General features: G+C 40.9%; 1 protein-coding gene across 1 annotated transcript in view; it reads left to right on the forward strand.

The window, feature by feature from the left end:
* Positions 1-22,186: 22,186 nt before the first annotated feature.
* syn3 (synapsin III) overlaps positions 22,187-26,248 on the forward strand; it is a gene marked incomplete at both ends in the record, with an annotated part of 99,842 nt that continues 95,780 nt past the window's right edge. The window contains one exon of the mRNA XM_083935117.1: positions 22,187-22,647. Coding sequence (XP_083791243.1) covers positions 22,187-22,647 — 461 coding nt within the window. The remainder of the gene's footprint in view (positions 22,648-26,248) is intronic.

Below are 26,248 nucleotides of genomic sequence, written 5' to 3' on the forward strand. Positions count from 1 at the left end.
TTGTGCACTGAATGAGTAAATAAATAAATGAGGTGATCAATGTAATATTCACGCTGACTGCACACAGAAACGTTTATTTCTCAGACTTGCATTATGTGGTCTTGTTTGTTACCGTGGAAGCTGCAGTTTTCTTTGTCTCATAAGTGAATTGAAAATGCCGCCAGCGGCCGGGTGGAGCCTCTTAGTGAAATGAGGCAGGGCAGGAAAAATGATCAATATGGCTCCTGGTGCTTCCTGTGACATTAGACATTAGGCCTGTAAATCACACCCCCTCCCCATAGCTAACTAACAAACACACACACATAGACACACACACACACACACAACCACCTCCTGTTGTGTTTCCTGACAACCACAGTGTGAATGTGAAGAGGAAATTAACTGTAGTAATGCATTCATTGAATCATGCCATGTATTTTTTTTTTAAATTCTTCGATTTACTCTTTAGCTGAACAGTTTTAGACAGTATCTGAGTTATACTAGGGTACACCACTGGTGTGGTGGCTAAATTGCCTGTAGGTGTGCATGCGAGTGTGAATGGTTCAGTCTCTATGTGCCCTGCTTTAGACTAGAGGGTCTTGTCCAGTGTGTACCCCGTCTCACAACCGATGTCAGCTGGGTTCGGCTCCAGCCCCCCTGTGACCCCGATAGGGACAAGCGGTTGAAGATGAATGGATGGATGAGTTATACTAAACCTTGGAGGTGTGGATTTATATGATTTGATATTTGTACTTTGATCAATCCTATCAAAAAAAATCACCGAAATAAAGCACTTTGGTTTGTTTCCCAAATGCTCTATTGTCCATACTGATGCGCAGTCCATCCATATACACGTAGACATGTTTTTAATTTACGTAATCCCATACAGTTTCAAAAATAAAATTGTGTTGTTTAGAAAATGTGTGTTTATGAAACTAATATGGGGAGGGGGGGGGGGGGGGGGCTGGTGGTAGAGGATTTAACTGTAAATGGTTAGAGCACTTATCAAAAACATTTATTCCCTTTTGGTTCAAATCTTGCCTTTTCTGTGCAGAAAAAGCAAACGGCTCTGACGGTACAGTAGATTACGAAGAGACAATTCCCAGGGTGAAAATGGATTTGGCTGTCTCTACCACTGCATCCCTTTAGCTGTCAGCCGTGCTTCATTATGCATTTGCTGCCCATTAAGATGGAGCTGTCCTATGGGAAATGCAGCTGTGCCCCGCGGGATGCAACAGCCCACACAGTGACAGTAAATATCAACAGACATTAACCACTCTAAGCAGCTACTTCCTGTCTGTGTCTTGCCCTGACTGCCGTCCAGAAGCAGCTGCGAGGAGCTTCCAGGCCTCAGCATTGGTATCTGAGGAATATCTGGTTGTCCTGCATTGCAAGAGCTTATGAATTAAATATGACTCCTTTCCCATTGTTTGTGTGCACCCCTTCTGCTGTTGGAGGTGTTTATGTTTCTGCTGAGTCATGTTCTTTTTGTGCCAGCCAATGGCGAAGAATGCTATAGCGGCAAAAGCCCAGGGTAACTGGACGTGAGTCAGGTGTTTGTTCGGCTTGAAGCAGGAGAAGTTTTTGTTGAGTTAAGTAATGGCCAAGGTCAGCAGGTCAACCGTATGTGTAGCCTCAATAGATCTATGATGCACCTGTTGATCAGCCAGTTATTAAAGGTGTATGCTCGAAGGTTTATTATCTTTTTAGCCTAGCCAGGAATGTCAGTCAGTCTGTCAGCCCGCCACTTTGGTTCAGACTGAAATATCTCAACAACTCTTGGGTGGATTGACTTTAGATTTTGTACAGACATTTATGGTTCCCCGACAATTTAATCCTAATGACTTTCAAGGTCCCCTGATTTCCCCTCTAGTGCCACGATAAGGTTGACAACTACTGAATGAAGTATATTTTGTCACTGACGTCTCAACCTTTTATTCAGTGGCATCATCCGGTCTTATCTGTCCAATACTCTGGTCCTTGTCTAAATCCCTCAAAAACGACTGTCATGATGTATTTAGTGCTCGTTAGCAAATGTAGCACGCTAACAAGCAAAATTAAGATTGACAACACGCCAAACATTATAGCTCCCTAAACATTAACATGTTAGTATTGTCATTGTGAGCACGTTAGCATGCTGGTGTTAGCATTTAGCTCAAAGCATGGCTGTGCCCAAGTAGAGCCTTACAGGGCTGTGTCGGAAATGACTTTAACATTTTATGGATGCTAAATCATCGTATTTCCTGCAGTGATAATGCAAATGTCAGCAAAGTTGCTGATAGATAGATATAGTATGTAAACTGCTTAGTGTTTAATGTACTGAACAGGCAGTTGTAAATGACCGAAGAAGGGAATGTCTAATATATAGCATACATCATTCTGCAACTTTCAGAATACGTTGGCTATTGTATACTAATAGGCAACCAGGATAATGGGAAATGGGGTCTTGATGTGATGTGAATATACTTGCACTAACAATACTGCGAAATAGAGACTACCAATCCTCTGAGACTGTAACCTCTTCTTAGTTTCTATTTTTGTGTTGCTGCTGTATGCAGATGTGTCTTGCTGTGATTGGATGACAACTTGCTGCACTTTGGGGTGCAGCCTGTCTCTGTTCTCGTCTCAGATGAAACATCTGTTTCACTGATTTAGGAGGGAGCAGGGGCAATGAAAGAATTCATGGCGGAGAGTAGTCAGTTATGTCATGAATTCAGGCTGACACCATTAAACAACCAAACGGAGGCTCCGAGCTCAAACATACAGTACGTATAAACGGTGATTTGGGCTCAGATTCATAGATCTGCCAGTAAATATGTAATGCTGGTGAAAGATTACACTGCAGTGTAACATAAAATGTGAAATTAATTAGTTGCTATCCAGCAACTGTGAATGTGCTGTTTGCCTCCAGAGGGCTGGAAGCTGGACCATAGCTTCTCATTAAAGTGTAATTAGCTTCAACACAATCCCTGGATTTGTACAGTCAGTCACACAGTTATCCATGAATTAATTAAAATATTACTTAATCCAGCTTTGTGCTTATGATCCTGTTGTGTATTGCGTTTACTGGAGACTGCAGTGTCATTCAGACATTCTAACATATGATCGAGATGCCCAATGAACCTCTGAAAACAACAACATATGATTTAATATTTACCCAAATGAAACTATGCTTTTATGGTATCAGCCTGCAGTTTCAACACATTGGCTTTTAAGCACACAGAGAATACTCCTTCAGGGGCAAACTCCAAACAGACAGGCAGGAGCTACTCAGTGGCGTCATGGCTGAATAGTGTGGGTTAAAAGAGATGAATGATGTTATTACACTCAGTTACATCAGTGACAACTGTGGGTCGACGTGTTCTTCTGTGTCGTCATGAAATATTTACCTCTGCTGACAGCTATCTCCATCATTTAAATTTCCAGTACCCAAACATTTTCTTTGCGGACAAATTTTCTCACAACGTTGATGTCGGTTCTGCAGAACGTGTTAGCAACCGTTGCCTATTTACACATCCAGCAGATGCGCGCTTACATTTCCATTTATTTGAAGTCGTGTTTCTGGCCATCTGAGGAATGTAAGGCAATGTTCACACTGCTGTTTTGGTCTCCACCAACTGGAAAATATGGCCCAATTCCAATCCAGGCCCTACACACTCCTCCTACCCACTCTCATTCCACTTAGTGTGGTGGGTAGTGTCATTCCAAACCAGTTAGTGTAAAGTGGAAGTGGGTTACAAAGCCCTCCAACAGTGAGTCTGCATCGATGCAGGCTTACAGACCGCACTATAAATGTGAGTTCCGTGCAGTTAATTCCACAGGATAGTAAGAAGAAGCTGCCTTACCTACAACGGACATTTGATTGGCTATTTTTGGGCACACATGATGGAATCCGAGCAGTTTGCGTTTAAGATATAATAAACACGTGTTTAGTCTAAAAGATGGTTAATTTGCTTGTTAAATGTTATATTAACAGTAGTTCATAAACATCAGAGTGAAAAAAGGGTTTTTACTGTTGAAAAGGAAGAAAGTTAGTTTGGAAGCTTTCCGTTGTATTTCTACCCTACACCTCAATGAAGAGTGCTTCATTTACCTGTGAGTGACTCCACACCGAGTCACACTCGTCACAGAGCAGAAGGGTGTAGCCATTTAATGCTGGGCAGGTATAATGTACAGTGGTCTTATTACAGCAAAAAACAGCTGACTTTTGCTAATTTTGAACATCAGAAAGCAGAATAGAGCTGGGTCTGTCTGACGTTCCTGCCTGTTATAGGGAAGGTTTTCGTTGCCACCGTACTCTACGGGGGAATTCTTTGGTCTATTTAAATCATAAATAAGTCATAGAGTGTGGTCTTTACCTACTCTGTAAAGGGTCCTGAGATAACTTTTGTTATGATTTGGCACTATAAATTAAATTGTATTGAATTGAATTAGAATAGCATGTTTTACAATTTCCACCTGCAGCAAATGAGGAGACTATGCACTACATAATAGGCTATGATCCATATGAACCTACATGTCATTTTTTTTAATACTTAAATTAAGTTGTGCAGTATCTTTTTTTTAAAGATTATGTTTTTTTGGCAGTTTTCCAAGCCTTTATCATATATTGGACAAACAGTTAATGGGTTGAGAGAGACCCGGGGAGACATGCAGCAAAGGGCATCAGTCAGGAGTTGAACCTGTGGCCGCTGCCTTAAGGACCTTCAGCCTCTTTACATGGGGCGACTGTTGTAACCACTGTGCCACCAGCTGTTATGTAACATAGCTATTTAGCAAAGAAAGAGCAACTTCTGGAGTTTTTGGCCACATGACAAATGTCCTATATTCACTCTAAACTGTTGGGTCTTCACTTAGTCAAGTATCTGGCTCTTTCGTTGCAAAATGCGCCACTATGTGCATTAAGCTAATTGCTAACTGTATCTGTCCGGTTTAGTGCTTTTTATAAGGTTGTTTGCTGACCACAGCTTTAGTTTAAGTGTCTCATGATGGTCTAAATGAGAAAAAGAATCTCTATAGTTAAAAAAAACATTCAGACATATATCAGAAATATATTGTTTATTTGAATGACACAACATTTTTACCGATATTTTAGATACATTTCAGAGGGATACGGCTAATAAAACAACAAAATACATATTTAAATGATTGTGATCTGCTTTAATATGTATTTGACATTTTTATTTTGAATTCTATCTATTAATTTCCCCCCTGCTTCACGTTTTTATCCTCTTCACTGACAGATGCTCCCTCATTTCCCCGTTGGCCAATGAGCCTCACGGACCGACTGCGGTAATGAATGCACAACACAACTACACCCCTCGTGTTCCCAGCATGCATTGTGGAAACAGAGAGAGAGAGAGAGAGAGAGAGAGAGAGAGAGAGAGAGCGAGAGAGAGAGAGGGAGAGAGAGAGAGAGAGAGAGAGAGAGAGAGAGAGAGAGAGAGAGAGAAAGGGAGAGAGAGAGAAAGGGAGAGAGAGGGGGGCTTGGCTGGGAGGTTGAGGAGGACCGTGGACCTGAGCGCAGAAGAAGAAACAGCATCAGCATCACCAGAAAAAGTAGAAGAAGACGAAGAAGAAGGGTCATCATCCTACACTTGCCCATCACCGCTCAGGTAAATAATATGCGCATTCATCCTTACAGACCTTCCTACCTTCTGTTGCCAACATTTGTCGGTGTGTGTGTGTGTGTGTGTGTGTGTGTTCTGCCGCGGGTTGTGCTTTTTAAGGAGACACGAGCTCCTCCACACAATGAAAGCTCATCTTTCCCCGGTATTTTGTTGTTGTTGTTATTATTATTCCTCGGATAAGATGGGGTTTTTTTGCCCTGTGAGCGCAGTATTGTGCTGTGTCAGGCTGGTTTGAATGGGTTGACAGCTCGGTGGTGGTGGTGTACTACAGTAGCTTTGTGCAGGGATTCCCTCAGCCATGTCTCTGTCTCCGCAGCCTCCAGTCCAGTCACTCCGCTGAGCCTTTCATTAGGGGAGGGAGGAGGGAAAGGTGGGGGGATCCATTTCATGATTGTGACCGTGGATTACAAAGGAGAGACGGTGGATTATATGGTCAGTTTACTCGCATTTTGAGGCAGAAGTCAATCTATTATCACAATTATGGAAAATTATGTGCGTCTTATTTATGTTAGAGGTGTTAAACTGATAGCCCCAATAAAGCTTGTATGTGTCTCTGGACTCTGATTTGATAGCTTTGGCCCAAGATGATGGCCAGTTTTTTAAAGAAGCAATATGCCTACTTTGTCAGAACACAGCACTGACATTGAAGTAAATATGTTGAACTTGCTGGCAGACTGTAGCTTGTATTTGGAGTCATGTTTCTGGCCACCTGCAGAATGTAATTCATTTCCTTTACGCTGTCGTCTGTTCTTCGCCAACTCCTGCTTCTTTTGTGGCTTAATGCGCCACTGTGTTCACTAGCTGGTGACTAACTAAGCTGTTTGCTGCCGGGCAGGTTGTGGCAAGTGGTTTTATTATTATCTATTAATTATTATTATTATGTGGACCATGAATGGAGTGTGGACTGGTGGCTGGAGAGGTGCCAGTTCATCTCCTGGGCACTGCCGAGGTGCTGTTGAGCAAGGCACTAAACCCCCAACTGCTCGGGGCACTGGCAGCCCCCTCGCTCTCTCCATTAATTGCATGTATATAGGTCCTGTCTATGCATGTGTGTGTATTTCGGGCCTGTGTGTGTGTAAAATGAAAATTAATAATAGAGTGAAAATTAAATTTCCCCGTTGCGGGACGAATAAAGGAATTCTTCTTCTATTAGAGCTTTCTAGGACACAATTTCCCATTTTTGTATTTTAAAGAGGAGATTGTAGTTTATGCTCTCTCAAAGGTAAGAAAAGCTACGATTTAGTGAGCAAAGATGGATGATTTAGGCTAATATTCCATAGCTCTGACTTAATCTAATCTAATTGACGTCACTGTATTGTTAACGCAACAAAAACCAAACAACAGTGCTGACTCTTCAAGTGCTTTTTTCTTTTTACATTAAAGAAAACTTCACAAGTATTTTTTTTTAAAGAGCATTCTGTCTAAGTATCTAATATATCCGTCAAATCAGGCATGTCAATGTACACTAGGCCTGGGTCACTGACTACAACCTCACGGTACGATGTCACGATACAGAATCCACAATGGGACACATATCGCAATACACGTTGATGTTACATGATGACAGTTGACACAATAAAGAGACATTTCTACAGGGTCTACAGTCAGTGAGGAATGAGCGACACATTCGTTTCTTGTTTCCTTGAGGTCAGATGTCAAGGGACCGCTTTGAAAATGACAGTTTTTCCGTCGCCAAAATCTAGTCCAACTTTAGAGCGTTGTTTAACCCCTTTCCCGTCGACCTAGCATGACATGGTAACATTGATTCCTTAAGTCTTCTCGTTTAATGTGGTAACTAGATTTCCATCAATAAATCCGAAGGGTGCATACCGCCACTTACAGTATCGGAGTGTGGAGATACTGCACTCAATGGAAGTCAATGAAAGCAATTTGGCTTTGTATTGTATTCATAGGCTATAATTTAGCTTTCGGAATAATACAAAACAAAATAAAAGTTCCCATTGGTACCACTATATAGTGCATCACTATTATCTTTAGCTGCTAAATGCTCCACTATGTTAGCTAGCCAATCGCTAACTGTGTCTGTGCTGGTAGCATACAGTGTGTTTTTAGAGCTCTGGCAAACAGTGCTTACCTACTTAAGATAAAGAGTAAACAAAACCCCCAAACCACTATTTGTATATGGCTATTAAGTATTAAGAGTTTTTTTCCCCCCAACTTCGGCTTTGATTGTTGCATATTTAATGACAGATATTTAAAGGAATACTTCACAGTCAAAATGATCATTTGTATATCAATTACTTGCCCTGTGCTACCTTGTATTCCTGAAGAATATTATGTTTTTTCCCCGCATGCCTTCACGAAGAATAAAGAATTAAAGTAATAGGGGGCTGAGTTACTCGGCCGCATATTACATCCAGTCTCCATTTTTGGGCGCTTTGTTCACTAGTTTTTGTTCAAAGATTCAGGGTAGCACAGGGCGAGTAATTGGCAGGTGATGTGCTGCGGCGGATTTACGCAATGGAGACAGGCCAAGCACCATTCCTCTGAACACAATGCCCACATTGCCATGACACAGATGTAAATAAAAATAGGTAAAGTTTCCCTTTAAGTGATGTTCACAAACGTACAGATTTAATGTAGCTCAAACATGACTATCTTCGTATACAGTGGCTGCAGCTCAGCCCTGAATAGTGACGATAACAATGCCATACTGCGAAATAAACACCATGAAATATTAACCAGGCAATTGGGAGGAAGGCACAAGTGTTCCCTCCGTAGCCAGTTATCTATTTTGTCTCTCAACAGATGCTCCTTGGCTTGAAAGGCAGTCTGCAGCAACTAATGATCCGTTTCTTCTTCTGGTGGCATGAAATAGCAAAATAGCAGTGACCTTTTTGTCCTTAATCAGCTGCTTGAGTGCTTCTCTGTGTGCACCAGACCTCATGGAGACAAGCGTCCAGTTTGTGATGGGAGGAGACTTTGATGTAGAAACAAGTTGTAGTAATGCGGGGGCTGTTATGTTGGGAATGGAGCTTTGAATCAATATGCTTCTGATGCTGTTTACTGTACATGGAAATGATTCATAAACAGCCTGTTATTCATAACTGAAATATGAATGGAATAGTTTATTGTATTAAGTATGCTGCTGTTTTGTTTTGTGCTGAACGCCAACATTTTGTTGTTCAGTATCTTTTAGAAGTCTTGCATTTTGCATGAAAATAACGAGACATATGCTCCAATGAAATCTCTGGTTATTTGGCATGTCCCACTGGTACTTGGCTCAACCCATGAATAACTTCTGGGTTTTTACAGAGCTGAGAAATGACAATTTGAATCTGTTTTCTGGTTTCTTGGATGAAACTGTGTACTCTCTGGAACAGGAGAAAGAAAGGTCTTTGTGGTTGGTTTTACCTTGCACCTCATCGCCTCATTGTCTTTGTTTTGTTACTAATGTGGCGTCTGCAGGGAGAAGTGTGGTGGGGTCACTGAGCGCTGACTCGGCTGTGACTCCTCGCCTCACCAGCTCGCCGCCGCCGCTGCTGTTGCAGACACTCTCACAGCGAGCTGAGTGTCGTGTCACCGAGCACATTCTGTCACTGCAGTCACCAGGGTTCACAGTTGAAGGATGACTTTCTATTTCACGTTCCTGCTGGGTAGTTCTGCAAGTGCAGAAAGCAGCACAGTCCTTGGATTAGATTTAAGCTCCCTTGTTTTTAAGCTACTAGTACAGTGCCTGTTCAAATCAGGCTGAATGCTTGGCCCGTGGTATTGCTGCCTGTGGCATTCTCAGCTTTCACAGTTATAGATTTATTAAGATGTTTAGATATTGAATATGTTTCTATTCTAACTCCTCGTAATCCAAAATAACTCACAAGAGGCCCTCAAAGAGCTGAATATAACTTCTTCTACTTCAGAGAAAAATATTGTACTACTGTATTTCCTTGAGAGAAATGTTACTGGTTACACTACATTATGAAGAGCTGCACTCCTCAAAATGTGCATGCTGAACTATTACTTGACTTTACTTTCCACCAAGCAGTTCAGTTCAGTGCGTGACACATTAGAATGGATATTTTTGTGTTTCCATCCTCAAAAGTTGAGGATTGTTCTGACAGAACTGCTCCATTTCATCCTTTTTTCCGTTACCCCTCTGTTGGCATACGTAGCACACTGATCCAATACTAACGGATTCCTGTGCATCTTCTGTGAAGAGGAAATACAGTGAGGGCAGGCTGGAGCAGTGAGGAATGAAAAGGTTTTTTTGTATTGTTCCTCAGCATCCAAACAATGCAGGAGGCAATGTAAAAACTAAAGACAACACGCTGCTGGCATGGTTGATGCGGCAACAACTCTGCCTACATTTTTATAGTATTGTCTACGGCGGAAACGCAGAACTGATGTCTATACCCATAATGTACGGTTCTGAAGGTACTATACTGAACGTTTTTGATTGAAACACAGCTTTAATAGTTAATATTTCTACCTGAGACACAGGGTCTCATTCTCAAGAGAGACCTGATTAACATGCAACAGCAAAACAACACAAAGTTACATAGAACAAGACATTCATACAAAGACAAAATAGATCTCAAGTTATAAAAGTGTCAAGTGCAAAGTGTCATGGCAATGGCAGACCCCATCATATGATTTCTCCAATCCCCTCGGGAAATCAGGCTGGAAAGCTTAGTTTGTTCCAGATTGACTGTTAAGAGTAGGTCTACCACTGCCATTTAGGGCTTTCATGGTAAAGGAATTTCCACTGCGGCGATTCAAAGTGGCCCATAAATCAATACACGCACAGTGTAAAATGTAAAACAAAAAGTGAAAAGAATAAAGAAACTGTGCGTATAGAGGTTGTGGCTGATGCTGCAGTCGCCTGCCATCCCATTGTTGCCTAATTGCGTGGTACTGCAGTATTGTGGTAATTGCAACATCCCTGTACTGTCAGTACCATAGCAACATTTCCATTTAGAGAAAGGTGAAAATTAAAGCAAAACGGCATTTGCTTAAAGCCCCCAAATCACTAAATCTGCCCCTGAGAAACACACCCAAGTCATGGCTACTCATTGTCATAAACATGGTCAGTGGAGGTATGACTTTCCAAATAGGCGTATTAATCACTGGCTTTGACATAAGTACAGTGGTTATAAAGTAGAGCATGGAGCACGAGTATAGAAAACATAACAATTTGAATTGCAATGGCAGAATGGCGCTGTTCCTGCTGCTCCGGCTTGTTGACTCCAGGGAAGGGAAAAAGAGTTTGGTTGTGGCGTTACTATATCCGGAAACCATGGTCAGAAACACACAGGAAGAAATGCACTTAGCGGAGGTATTCATTTCCAAATAGGTGTATTCCACGCTTGCTTCAACATAACCACCACGGTTATAAAGTAGCTGTGACTGGCTGCGGACGACTGTGTGTGCTATTGTCGTCGTCATTGTTTCCCCAATGTCGTATCCTGTCTTGTCCGGTTGAAAACACCTAAAGTCTGTACAAAAAGCATTTTACAGCACTGAAATCAACAGCCTAAGCCTAATAGTGTCTTCACAAGCTGGCATTTTACACGTTTTTACAATGGCTGATTAAAATACGCAGCAGGCCTCCACACAACCTCCCACAACAACTCGACACCATCTTCTCTGTAGACGTCTGGCCACAGCAGAGGAGACATCCTTGAATATCTTGGCTTTAAATTCATGCCATTAAATGAGATATTGAGATATTGCTCTGTGAGTATAATCCACTTCTGACTTGATGGGTGTTTCTCACAGATCATATTTGTGGATAAACAGTCTGGAAACGATGCAGCAAAACTGTTCCTTGTTTTTTTGAAATGTGTACTTCCTCTGCCCTCAAGTGAGTGATTATAAGGAATATGATCGGCATTTTTTCTTTATATCATAAGGAAGATAGAATTTTATGTCACGTTTAGACCTTTTCAGAGTTGTAAACATAAACATTCTAAATGTGTCCAAGTTTGATTCCTGTTGCAGTGAATGTGAACGACATCAGCTGACAGGAAGTTAACGAGGACCAAGGCTGTTGCCTAGCAATGGAATTCCATTAAAAAAAAAGTCTATAAAGTGAATCTATTCAGAGGGAAATTCCGCTTCTCAGAAGAATTGCCTCTTATCAATTAATCGATCATCGATCAATAAGATTAAACAACTATTGATTAATGAATTACTCGATAATTTGCATCCCTGTCCCTTACCATTGAGCACTTGTGGTGTGTGAATCATCCTGAAAGAGTTGCCCACTCTTAAAAAAATGTAATTAGGCTTGGATTCAGTGGTTAGCTTTAGTGCATCATGAAGGATTGAAAGGATTCATTTTTTTTTGTGTTTATGAAATTGGTAAGATTGAAAGATGTTGAGGCTTGTCCAAAAAATGGACTGTAGTGGTTTGCAATGTTCTTAGTCAAGAGTTGAATTGTATTACACTACTGCATGAAATAAGTGTGAATATTAATATCAACTATCAGCTAGTGTTCTACAGCAATTCCAGGAATGGTTTCCAAAATACAGTCCAATACTGCCTTATGTTATGTGTCATGTGCCACACTCTCACACACATGATAATAATCAACCTCATGATCTACCTCATTTAATGGCATGCATTAAATATAAATTGAGTAAAAATATTTACAAGGAATTTCACAATATGAGATTTTGACATTACAATTATTGTCAGAGGAAGAGTTTCACAGTTTTCACAATTATTGATCAGCATGAATGTAAAAAAACCCCCACAAGCATTCTTATGGTCCTGGCCACAAATGATGTGAGCCTAGCCAACTTTAATGTGAAGTAGAGGGTTGGGCACATACTCATAGAACTGGAGTTACATCCAGGTAACTACTAACACATATCACCGCAAGATTCTGAAAGTTAAAAGTAACACGTTGTGAACTACTCCCGGCTTGGTTGGAACTGTTTAGTTCCAGCTTAGTAATGTTACATTTGCTAGGTACCTTTTTTTTTTTTTAACCTTGACTCTGGCATAAAGGGATTGATGATTACCTCCATGCTGTCGATATGAGGCACTTTTTGGGCGGATACAAGGTTGGAATGTTCCCTCTTGAATTTTTTTTACAGCTCTTTTTCTTGACGCTCCCACACAAAACAAAGTGGCGCAAACTTGTTATGTGACCCGTGAGAGAAAATTTCATTGCACACACAAACTACAAGACTTGTTTTTACAGGGCGACAATGCAGGAATCAGGTCATCCTTTATATCGTAGCTTGTACAATTCTTCCGTTTATGAAACTGTGATGTTATGTAACATAGCAAAATCGACTAGCCTAATCCCAACATCCCTATGTACTGTGTATGTACCTTTTGTGCTGTACTCTTATATTACAAGTTATATCGATCAATATGTCTGCAATTTATTCAAGAATGGAGCATTAATGTTGAGCTTATTAATATGACAGTTTGTTAGATTAAAGCTCTTCAGAAGCTCTTTTTAATGGGCTATTGATCCTCTTAGTGCACTCCTAGAGGCAACATTAATGTGGCAGACTGCTAGACACAATGGTGAGTCATAATGTTACTATCACTGTTCCCTGAAAGGTAAGAGCAGAGTGTTACTTACTGTCGTTGGCCTTCTGCGTCACATGTAGGATTATAAGTAAAACAAAGAGCGGGTTGCTAGGCGATTGTAGAGACACTGAAGCTCATCTGATTCTGTAAAACTATTTTATTGTAACAATCTGAATCGGGCGATATCGCCAAATCTTCTATCCGGATTTTATTTCATATCTCGATAACGATGTGGTATAGCATGTTTATATGGTAAAGCTTATTTTTATTACTGAGTGTCTTTAGTGCAAAATATAAACTCAAAATATTTCACATCAGATTTTCTGAGGCATTTGATTTAGTGAGTGCTTGTTATTAGCAATTTTGATGACACATTTGTTGTATCACAATATCTCGATATATGATTTCATCACGATGCCATTCCATTGAAAGACAATACATTTGTACAATGGACATATAGGAATTATTAAAATGAAAATGTTGGAACCCACGGGATATGAGCAACAGTGCCTGATTTGGCTCATATAAAAGGCCGCCAGTGATAAGCTAACTCTAAGCTAATCACTAAGCAGTTGTTATTGGTGTCTTATTTGTAAAACAGTGTGCAGTGTATTTCTGGGGACATTTCACTGAAAGCTGTAGGATTCATCCTCATGGGGACCATGAATGTACAAGATATCATGGCGATCCATTCTATAGTGAACTGGAACCACAAGTAGTTATATTTCAGTCTGGTGGACTGACTGACCTAAACACTTACATAACCGTCCCTAGAGCCACTATCATGGCCAAAAACTAGTGTACGGTAAAGAAAAATGGCATTACATTTCAATCATTTGTATTCATATACACAAAAAAAGCTTACTGACAGTCAATGTCAAAAAATGCTGTAAAGAAGTGTCATACTGAATAGGGTCTGACCAATATATGATTTCTGACAGGTTTAGCAGGGAAAATGTTACCAATTACCAATATACCGGCTGTTATAGTGAATTTTTGAGCTGGAATTAAAATAGACCTTTACAATGTGGATTCTGCACATATAACTCTGCAAATGTACTCAGAAGGCTGCTTTCGTTACCAACAACTTTGTTAACGAATTCTTCTTATTATCATACCTTATAAAGTGTATTACATTGTCAGCCTATTCTAGAAATGAACAACGAGGCTGATGGACAAACTATACCATGACACCATTCCCAAAAATCACCGCAAGCATCGCTTTCTGCATTATAAGTTCCATTACAATGAAATTTGATATAGGCACATATCTGATCATATATACCCCGGTGACGTTATGTCTGTGATATAGACCGTTAATATTGCCCGACCAATATATTTGTTTGTCTCTAATACTGAAGGTAAAAAGGTAGGAGGAAAGACAGAGGGAAGCTGATATCAAGCCTCACAGTCTCCTTGTAACTGAAACACAACTAATAATCCCAACTAAGGGCAGACTAAAGCATTGGGCAGAAACAAAAACATAACCATGATTTCATTATTTGTAGGGCCTGGAGCCAGAATGGAATTACAAAAGAGGTCAAGGAAATACATTCAAAAGGGTCTGAATAGAATAAGATTAGATTAGTACTTATTACATTTAGATATTTGGCTGGACCACATCAAAGCTTGGGGGACAGCAGCCCCATAAATGCAAAAAGTCTGTCGCTTGGTGAGTGACTGAGTGATGAAGTTACACTATTGGATGGAGTGAGTGATGATGTCAATCAAATTGGAGCTTCCTCATTGGCTGCATCTGTTTCAGAATAAGTGGTCGAGTGGTTTGCTTCCACTATCGATCAACCAGCTGATCCACTTCCTCAATACGTGGTTGATGTTGCTGCAACCGCTGTTTTAATGCACAAAGTGTGTGTGCATTGAGTTCAAACTCAGATAAGATACATTATTAAAATAATAGAAAGGAGTACATAACAAATAAAAGAAAATCACCTTTACAATAAAACCATCTGAAAGTAAATTTCAGTTTCAGGTGGAGATGTTAACATAGGTGTACTGCTAAAGAGAGAGGGTGGATGGAGGACAGATGGTAGAAATGGGAGTGGACTTGGACCACTACAGATGAACATCTAATATACAGAAATTCACTTTATAGACACTACAGCTGTAAAGATTTGGCCACAATTAAGCACAATGATCATACACGGTCCAGACATGAGTGTGAGAGTGAGTGAGTGAGTGAGTGAGTGAGTGAGTGAGTGAGAAGAGCGAGCAATACAATGAAGCTCCGTCATCCAGAACGAAGCATTGAATCAGTGAAATAAAACGGTATTTTCAAAGTTTCATCACAATTAGAAATGCAGCTGTAGCAAGTATCTCGCTATCTCTGTCCTCATTAATATTTTATAATGCTACAAATTCTATCCAGCTACGAAAACAAGCCTGAAAAGTCGGAGGTTAGAACAGAAGTACAGAGAGTCATTGTTATGGAGATGATACACCGTCTTGCCTCGTCTCACTGGTGTGAACTGGCAGGTTTCAGAACGTTGCAGATCTACACATTGCAAGTAGTTTCAAGTTTCAACTTGTCTTCTTGCAAATCTTTGGTCTGAGCTAGGCTTTAGGAAGGTAAGGTGGTCACCAAAAACATTAAGGTTCATACTCTGGGGACCATGAATATCCAAAGCAGATTCCATTCCAAAACTATCTTTTGAGATTCCTCCACAGACCAGTATTATTAAGTATTACTGAGGGCGCTAGAAGAAAGGGCAGGAAGTCACCAAATTAAATGTCATCCCCTGGGAACCATGACTATTTGTATCAAATGATTTTTCAAAGTGGTCAGTAGCTGTCGAGATGTCTTGCTCTGACCCTGGAAGTGTGACGTACAGACACATAGACAGGTGGACAGATTGACCAATATCGATTAATAACAAAATCTATGGTAACCATGGCAACAGCTCTGACTCCAAGGAATATTACTGTAAAACTCCAGGATAGTAACTGTCATGAACATCTATCTGGCAACGAGTCCCACACAGCTATTTATACTCTCCCAGAATGCCTTTGGGCAGGTTGATACCACCTCCCATCCCAGCATTTGGTCCCTCTGCCATCCCACCTCTATCCAGTTTCATTCTCCTCACTTTGACTTGAGTCCAGTGACCCTCTGCTCGAACTGGTCACATTCCCAGCCCTCTAGCTCAGACTGTCATGAATAATAAAAGCCACGTTTGACTGCTGCACAGCAGGGAAACACACACCGAGCCCTTTAAGCTTGTTACAGTTTGTCACTGCTGGACAGTGACTGTGTGTGTCTTGTGTGGGGTGTGAGGGTTCTTTTAAGAGTCTGAGCAAAAATGCTCAAGGCAATCGTTTTAGATTAACATTTATGCTCATGAAAAGTTCATTAAATGTTAAACACGTCATAGTAAATGGTATTTAATAGTATAAACACAGCGTGAGGTGAGTTTTTTTAGTGAGTATTTCTTTGATTTATAATTTAATTATTTGGTAGATTGAAAAATGTTTCCCAGATCCTAAATTGACATGTTTGAATTGATTGTTTTACGCGTCCTACTGTCCAATACGCAAAGATCTATCAAAGACGGCAAGGAAAATATTCCTATTATAATAACTGGAACTGATGAACTTGTGGTACGTTGACCTAAAAAAATGAATAGAAAATTATTAATTTTCAGTTCATGTCCTTTCGATCGATTCATTGACTGATCACTTCAGCTCTAACATCCACGTACAAAGTCAAAAAATGTTGCGGACCTCAGCAAAGACAAAACTGACCGAACTAAGTACACACCAGGATCACAATAACTAAATCATCCACCAATAAACAATAGATAGTCATCTTTTAATGCAATATAAACAACATAAAAGAAACATTAGCAAAATTAAACTTAGATGATTAACAAAAGGCTCTCTTCCTGTGGCCGGCATTTGGTACAGTCCACGGCCCATGTCATGATAGTAATGCTACCTAAAGATAACAGAAGGTACAGTAAGTGTTGATAAATAATGAAGAAGTTGTCTGTAACTGAACATAAACAGAAGGCGAAAGGCAGAGGCCACCATGGACATCCCTACGGGCTGGCGTCTTCTGGTCTCCTGGTCTTCAGGTCGCTCGATTGGTTGGTCAATATGCTCTTGTCTGACAAAGTTCTTGTAGGTCGGACAATCGCTGGGGTTAATTTCATAGGACTGAGTGTCCAATAAAGAATTTTATCACAACTGAATATAACAAGTTGCCTGTAAAAGAAACAAAAAGCAAAAGACAGTGGCCACCATGGACATCCCTCCCTACCTAGGGCTGACGTCTTCTGGTCTTCTGTTCTTCTGGTCAGTCAATTGGTTGGTGTATATGCTCTTGTCCGATAAAGTTCTTATTGGTTGGACAATTGCTGGTGTTAAGACTGAGTGTCCAATATAGCATTTTATCCCAACTGAAAATGGCAGGCCCGTGATATCGCAAGTCTCATGTAGTGCAAGGTAATTGGAGCGTTGTGATACAGAATAACTGAGTACTTGCTCTAGATGAAGGTAACAGATATGTGTACAGATATAAACGGTCCAGCAATATTAAATTCTCTTCATTCTTGCGTTGTTGTTATTGTTGCAGGAGTAATGTAAGTGGCGGATAGACGATGGAACGACAGTACGGCATGTCCTTATCAGTGAATTAGTCAACTATTCTAATAGGCTTTGGTGTGTAAATTCACAAAACACCCATCAGAATATGTGATAAATTCAACAGATTCACTTTCAGGAAGCAAAAGAGGGAAAAAAAACACTGGAAACCAGCAGGAAGGAACTGGCATCCCCCTTAAGCTGTGTCTTCAACAATTATGAGATTTTTAAATATAGAAAAAGTAACACACACTACAATACACACTGTACACCCGCAGGGGTCCCAGAGTCGTCTAGTGTGGAATCATCCTGTTCTTTCCCATCATTAAAGGCTGCTGCTCATTATTGCTGAGCCAAAGTCCTTGCTGTTAGAGTTTAAGGACTCCTCTAATATTTCCAGTTTGTAAATACTCAGCATCTAATGACATAATCACCTTTCTGTTGCCTTTTATAGTTAGCCCCAACAACACAAGGATTACAAAAAGTAGTATTGAAAAAGGCCTAATACTTGGATAACCCACAGTGCTCTTTTTGTCCTGTTTCTGTTTGTATGTCTCTTTTCGCACAAAGTCTTATCAATAAAGATGCCACCAGGTCAGCAGTAACAGAGCAAAGGGTTGTTGTTTGCTCTCACTGTGGATGTACCGCACATAGAACTAAAGAGGCAAAGCCTTTAAGGATTTAAAGCGTCGGTTGTGCTCAGGCACGGAAAGAAAGCAGCTTATTGGGCGCTGAGAAAGTGGGGACTGTGCCAGTGGTGTAAAGATAGTGATTTTCAGCATTTCAGCAGACAGGTCCTTATCTGTCCAATGGGATCAAGTCATTTCAAAGAGGGCTGAGCTGGCAATCAGTGGCCCTGTGACTATAATGTGACTATAATTGCCAAGTACTGCTTGTTGTTCATCTTAATTCCGTCTGCGTTCTAGCAATTTTCTGTAATTTGACTTGAGCCCTGCTAGTTTGCTCTGTAGGAGCTTTGTGTTGGTTGACACATACGCATAATTCCCAGGGGGAAGCCCCTTCACTCTGTGATGAGATAGGCTGTTCGGCCTGGCCGCTGGAATGGAATATTACATCACCCATTTTGGTGTTATTCCTCGTGACAACAAGCATCTGCTGTGCTGAAATGCCCTTTTGCAAAACACTGAATCTTCACACTCAAGTATTAAAGGTTTAGTGATTGCATTCAAGATTTTTATTAATGTCAACATATACCACGTAATTAGCCAAACCAACAATACATTGATCTACTACTACTACTTTCAAGGATTGTCGTTGAACCTACTTTGCCACATGGATAATTGCAATCAACGCAAAAAAACCTGGAAAACTGCACTCAGCTGCAAAAACCTTAGGGCCGTATTTGTGCTGTAATATCATGATGGCAAAGTCTTTTGTGAATCGGACCTTGAGACAAGGAAGGAAGCTGTTGCAAATTATGCACAATTAATGGTGCTATCAGCGGGAGGCTGGCCGCGATCCGTTCTTTGTGAATTTGCCTCTCATCGGCCAGTTTCTTAGGAGCAACCAGCTGAATCTAAAGCATTCTGATACAAGGGGCTTGCAAAACATCTCACCTTCATGAACTTTAAGTTTTAGAGCGGTGTTCATTTTACTTTATGGTCACTTTGAAGGCTTGCAGTGCTGTTGAATTGTTAAGCGTTATACTGGTTATACTGGGAGGCATTTGGCCCGGTATGTAGCTTCTGAACCCTGACTTCTCTCTGGAGGGCAAGAGAAAAGAGGAATTCCCCCTTCAATCAGTGCATTATTGGAAACATTTTGACAGTACTGCTGCAACAGCTATGATCAGGAGATATTCTTGCCTACAGATGCTCAGGCAAAAGCTACAGCTACATGGTGTTCGCCTGACTACATTAACTTGTCAAGATGAAACATTTGCCCCACTTCCTTTTCCTCATTCTGAGGGCTTGTAAGATCTTCCTACAACTCCACTACAAAAACACAGCTACTAACACAGAGCGTATCCGCCTGAGACGTGACGCCTAAATAAGAAATGCACTTTCATCTCATCCAAGCTCCATTTACTATGAGAGCGCCCTAGTTTTAATCAGGTTTAAGGGTGTCTTTCTCTCCGCTAGCATGCGCGCTCAGTTGCAGCTTGATAGCTAATTGTTTGAGAGTGTCTTCTCTGCCATGCTGGGTCCCATGTGTTACATAACTGTTTTCTTTCTCCCAGCGGCCTCTATCTGTTTCACAAAAACATAAACTGTGAATCACTGCTCCAACTTTGCATCATCACTGCTGCGTCACCGAAATGTTGCCGGCGGTTTCTGTCCCACCTTCCGTGGGTAATCTGACGCAAATCAGGTTTAGCAGATTTATAGTGGTTAGAAAAATCACCTTTATATAACATCAGTTTTTCTTTGGCACCTTCCTGAGCTTGACACTTTTTCCAGTTCTGACTCAGAAAAGCATCACGTTATTCAGTTTTAAAAATGGGCCACAGAATCTAATCCTCAGGGATACCGACGTACATGTGATGTAGTTTGTTATACGCTCAAAAGGAAATTTTACATTTAGGTTATTTTACTTACTTTAGGACCTGTCTGAATGCCACAATTAAAGCTAGTGTGAGGTAGAAGGCAAAAAAACACCAGATTTTGAAGTAGAATGATGCCTCTATAGAAAACTATATGAGTTCTAGTGATTTATTTCACCCTGATGCCGTTATATAGCGACATTTCTTCAAATCCCTTTGAGATAACAGACTAACATATATGACTGTGACATGATATTGACACAATTGTTCTATTTTATAAAGTTTGGAATCTATTTTTAGACTCTGACAGTAATCTAAAAGCTCTCATAGTCTCATAGATGGAGATAAAATGTCGCTAATAGCTTAGCCTGCTAACCGTAGCTGAAGGCACGCGCGCATGGATGCCGACGGACACGTTGCTTTATGTTGATTTGATTGTCAGACAGCTGGAACCGGCTTCCACACAATCTTAAAGTCGCCCTCACGGAGAAGCTGCACAGCTTGGATTAGCCTTTATCCTACCATGGATACTTGCTTTTCTGCCACATTTACGTTTCCACTCACTCAGCTTGAGTGTCCGCTCGTTCAGACGGCAGCAGTCCGTGGTGCCATGGCTTCAGCCTCTCGTCCTCATAACAAGGCAATGCTGCCACCCGAACAAGGACGCCGGAGACAGTGCAAGAGGAAACGGAAGCACGGTAGACAAGCTGGGCTGCTAGGCTAAAGGCTAACTCCAGCTCTCCCCACTGTTTTCAAAGTAAATGTTCGCTCCATGTTTAATTAACTGGTAGACATTTTTAAACAGCTGCGTTCCTCTATGTACTGTACTGTGCTGTGTATAGATGGATAAAAATGAAGTCTCTTATCTAATAGTTTGCCTTGAATTAGCTTTAGCCATGAGCCTTTGCCTATGGTTAGCAGCAAAACTTACACCAAAGGGACATGCACGCACATTTGCATTTGTAGAACAGCCAATAAGAACGTGCTCTCTTTCTGAGATGACCTAATTGTCCAAAGTCTCTTGTCGTGGGCGAGATTTTCTAAGGCCTGAAAACAGATCCAAGAGGATTTGCAGAAGTCCAGCTTTCTCTGAGAACACTTGAACCTACAATATGATTAGCGATTATATTGGAATTTTTGCCCAACACCGCCAGAAATAAACTGCCTACCCCAGAGGGTTGACTGCACACATACGTTTTTTGTCACAGAGGGGCAGTGCAGCGAGCTGTAAACACAACACCAATAAATTGTCACCTTGTAAAGTTGATAAGATGAATGTGTAATGTGGTAAGAAGTTGCCTTCACTTCCCTTGTTTCTGACCACCTGACAAATATAAGTCTAATATTCACCTTCCTTTTTTGCCCTGTTTTGGGTCTCCACCAGCTCCTGAGGGAAATATCTTGCTCCTAAGCTGCTAAATGTGTTCACAGGATAGCTTTTTCTGCATGCAGTTAGGTGCTCAGCAGGTGGCACTCAGTGGGTGTATATATATATTTTTTATTCATCTTTGCTCCTACTGTTAATTGTGTATTTTGTTTTTATGCTGTTTTTAAAAAAAATGTTTTGTCTTTATGAAAAGCACATAGAGTTGCCTTGGTATGAAATGCGCTATATAAATAAAGATGCCTCGCCTTGCCTTGCCTATATTAGAGTTTGTTTTGGTGAAAACAGCTGCCTACTGCGGCTGACAACAAGGTTGATGACAGTGGTGTGACTGATTAATTTTTTGTGACACCTTTCCAATTACATGCTGTAGAGCAATGTATATAGGTATATTGATAAGTGCAGCTTAAATACTTTTTTTATTAAAACGGGATGTTACAAAACATCAAATACCTGTATGAACAGCATTTCAAAACTGCTTGTGAACAGATACTTTCTCTCTTCCTTTGTCCCCTGTGCAGGATTTCAGGCATTCTTCCCCCTCACTTCCTCTGGCCTGACGGACCCACCAGCCCATCGCCATGAACTACCTCCGCCGGCGCCTGTCAGACAGCAGCTTTGTTGCCAACCTCCCCAATGGTTACATGATGGATCTGCAGCGGCCGACCCCTCCAGGCTCATCCACTTCCAATCCCGCCTCCCCGGCCACAGAGAGACGGCAGCCTCCGAGCTTCCCGATTCCGGCCTCCAACCCAGCCGCGGGCGCAGGCACGGGCTCAGGGACGGTCTCAGGGACGGTCTCAGGGACGGCCTCAGGCACGGGCCCGAGCACTGGCTTGTCTTCAGGTACAGGAAGCTTCCTCAGCTCCTTCTCCAGCGTGGTGAAGAGTGCTCAAATGGCCCAGAACGTCGCAGCCGCTGCACACGCCAAGTCAGCAGCAACAGCAGCTGAAGGAGCCTCAGCAGGAGGCAACCAGCCATCTAAACCTGTCATACGCAAGCCCAAGATCTTGCTGGTCATCGATGATCAGCTCACAGACTGGTGAGTGGACGTTTCAGGGTGCTAGCGTGTGTGTATTTGAACAACTAAGGGTATATTTTGACATTTCACTGCATGTTTTCTGAATTCTGCTGCTCATGTCTAGAAGAGCAATCATTTATTCTTTTCACATTTAAATGTCAGAATTGATTAGTCTCAAACCAGTTCCTAATTTAATTTAACTGCACTGTGAGTTATTTATTTTTGTGTGTTCCAGTGCCAAAATTGTTTTAGTTCATTTAAAGTTAAGCTCCCTTGAAAAATCCACAACAGATCCTCAAAACCAATGAACATCTTAGCTCACTCTCTATCTTTAGTGACTGGAAGCAACATCACTACAGTTCTGCTACATGAAGCAGTAGTCGTGTCTGAAAAATAAAAGACGACAGCTCAACCATGGTTTTCAAAAGGGTAGTTTGTTTGAACTAAATAAGTGACATTCTTTATCCCTGGGCTTCCTTTAATTCAACCTGTATAGAATCTTAATCACATTCAGTATCTAACAAAATGTTGTTTTTCACAGGTCATTTAAAGAAAGTGTACCGTATTTTTTGGATTAAAAGTCGCTCCGGAGTATAAGTCTCACCAGCCGAAAATGCAGAATAAAGAAGGAAAAAAACATTTATAAGTCGCACTCGAGGATAAGTCGCATTTTTGGGGGAAATGTATTTGATAAAATCTAACACCAAGAATAGACATTTCATCTTGAAAGGCAATTTAAAATAAAAATAGAATAGAGAACAACAGGCACTTCTGCCATGACCGGTCCCCGCTGAATTTTGACTGGTTGACGTGTGTGTGTGTGTGACGATTGCTGATATACGCCTAGTCTCTTACGTGACTGACATAAATAATAGCCCGGCCTATTATTTGATATTTTACGGTAATGTGTTAATAATTTCACACATAAGTCGCTCCAGAGTATAAGTCGCACCCCCGGCCAAACTATGAAAAAAACTGCGACTTATAATCCGAAAAATACGGTATTTCACAAAATGTCAAACTATTCTTTCAACATGTTGCTTTGGAGGCAACTTATCAGTGTCAGTAGGCTAATTAGCCATCAAAATATGTTAGCATGTTAATAAACATTATGGCTGAGGGGTGAAATCATTTTCACATTATGTATTTGGCTTTCCTTTTGTTTTGGTTTTTCAACTGCTGCGCGGTCCGGTTTTGAAAGGAGCGATCACATTGTTTATGATAGACTTGTACGTCCTTGGCTTTTGCAGGCTTTTAAATATAATAAATTGTCACGGTGACGAGAGGAAGGTTCTTCCTCCTGGAGAAAAATAAATGAATGAAGAAGAGATGGTATCACCTTTCAGCAACAGCGCATGCATGTGTGTGAGAGGCTGATATCGGCCGTCTTTCGCTGCACGCGGTGGAGGAATTGATTTTCAGAGCAGCAGTCAAGACATGCAGCAGCCAGTTTATCATGTTTGTCTTACTGAATCAATAAACCACTCTTCCATTTCATGAATTGCTATCCTGTTGCCTGACATTTGCTGGTAAATCGACTTCAGTGAAGCTGTTATTAGCTATTTCCAACCCTTTGAATTTATCTACACAATTAGCCGGGATCATTGTGTTTGAATCATCTGCATCTGAGGCTCTGCTGGTTAGACTCACACTGGGGTCTCAAAATGATCACTAAATTAAAGCGCCCCGCTGACTGCCGTGTTAAAATTGCCCTCAATGTTCTGAAAAGCCAGTCAGCCTTTTTTCTTTGATCCCGCTGGCTGAATTCCCAAAAGAACCCGTTCCTCTTCACATCGTGGTGATACTGAAATGAGTCTACAGAGGATCATCCACTCTCTGAGGCGTCCGCGCTCATTTAGACTCTGAGGGAGGATCCTCACTCTTGAGAGAACAGCAGGGTTTTTTATTCACCTAAACAAACTCAGTTACTTATATGACGAGAGAATAATGAAGGCTTTGAGAAGTGATTGCCTGCTGTTTCAGCACTAAAAAGAAAGTCATTTTTGTGAAGGACTCAGATTTTATACAGCCCTAGCCCGGCATTACTAAACTAATTTGCAAATGTGCATTAGTCTGGAAACTTTAAAGTTAATTTTCAATTTAGATTTTTCAAGGGCCATTATCAGTGCTGCTGACCAAAATGCCTCTGGACCTAGTTAGACAGTTTTATCTGAGTGTCTTGAGCTTGGTTAACTGATCGGGATGCTGCAGACTGGACGGTGACGCTGTCAGTCATAGTCTTAGACCCGCCCCACATGAGATAAGAGGTTGCGTTTGATACGTCCGATCGCAAGATTCTGGAAATGAATGAACGGGAGAGGGGCCAGACATACCTTCCAGAGCAAATGACACATGAGCTCTGCAGTTTCGTCTGGTTTCCAGGTTGCAACAGGCATGCAATGAATCCTACCTTATAGATTCTATGGTCATTTTCCAAGGCCATAAATTGTGGTAATTTATTAGATTGCATTGTATTGTAATTCCAAACATTATTTTCATTTTTAATTCATGTACATTTTTCTTTTCACTAATTTTTTTGGGCCCAAGATGACAAAAAGAAATAACACTGGTTAGGTCATCAGGTTGATTTTTTTTCAGACTTTGTAGGTTCTCCAGAGCAACAGATGACATCAGACATCCGTTTTCACAGGCCCTTTAAAAGTGAATAAGCTTAGAAATGGAGACATGCATATGTAATGCTGATCATTTATATAAAGCAAACTGTCTACTACTTATCCAGCAGTTGCCATCTCAAACATTTTAATGCAAATAATATGTATATTTATTAAATTGATATTGTTGGATTTCTGACTCCGCCTGTCTCTTGTCTGGCCACTGAGTGGCACTGTAGTTCAACTTGAGCTTTCCAGAGAAATGCTCATGTCAGTTGTTCTCATCCTTTGATATTTCTGTGAAGAAGTAAAGGGCTCTGGCCAGCAGATGGGGATGTGTGATAGCCTGTGAGGTTTATATTAAACCCTTTTCCTCTGCTGTGGAAATAATCAGAGCTCAAAGTGTTTGAGCTCACATATGTTGTGTAATCAAGTATTGGTCACAGATTGAAATACTTCCCACATGTTAAGCTTCATTAAGATACATTTTAGAGTACATCTTCAAGCTGACACCAATATCCAACTCAAGGCTTCCCATTGCTCTTCTAAACCCTGGACCAGAGGATTCAAAACCGAGAGGCCCCCCTGGGGAGGCATGGGGGCATGTACTACATGAGATAGGTGCATGCATGTAGTTTGGTTTCGCTCAACAACACAACACATTTAACATTTGCAGGGGCTCCGACACAGCTCATAGAGGCAGTTTTAGTACTGTAACCTAATCGCTGGAATCTGCGTCAAAAAGTTCACTTCTTCTCCTCAGTTATTACTCTGAACATGCAAACATGATTCACACATTAGATGAATGAAAGTGACACTTCCAATTGATATGGATGCCACTTTACACCTGACCATGGACAACAGATGGAAACCAGTCTCCTGATTCTGGTATATTTAGCATATTATTTATTTCAGCAATGTTCATCAATATGCACTGTCCCTGACAAATAGAATAAATGAAATATATATATCATTATCACTGAATGAATGTTAGAAATCATAGAATGAAT

Source organism: Echiichthys vipera (genome assembly GCF_963691815.1).
Source record: "Echiichthys vipera genome assembly, chromosome: 20".
NCBI classification, from domain to species: domain Eukaryota; kingdom Metazoa; phylum Chordata; class Actinopteri; order Perciformes; family Trachinidae; genus Echiichthys; species Echiichthys vipera.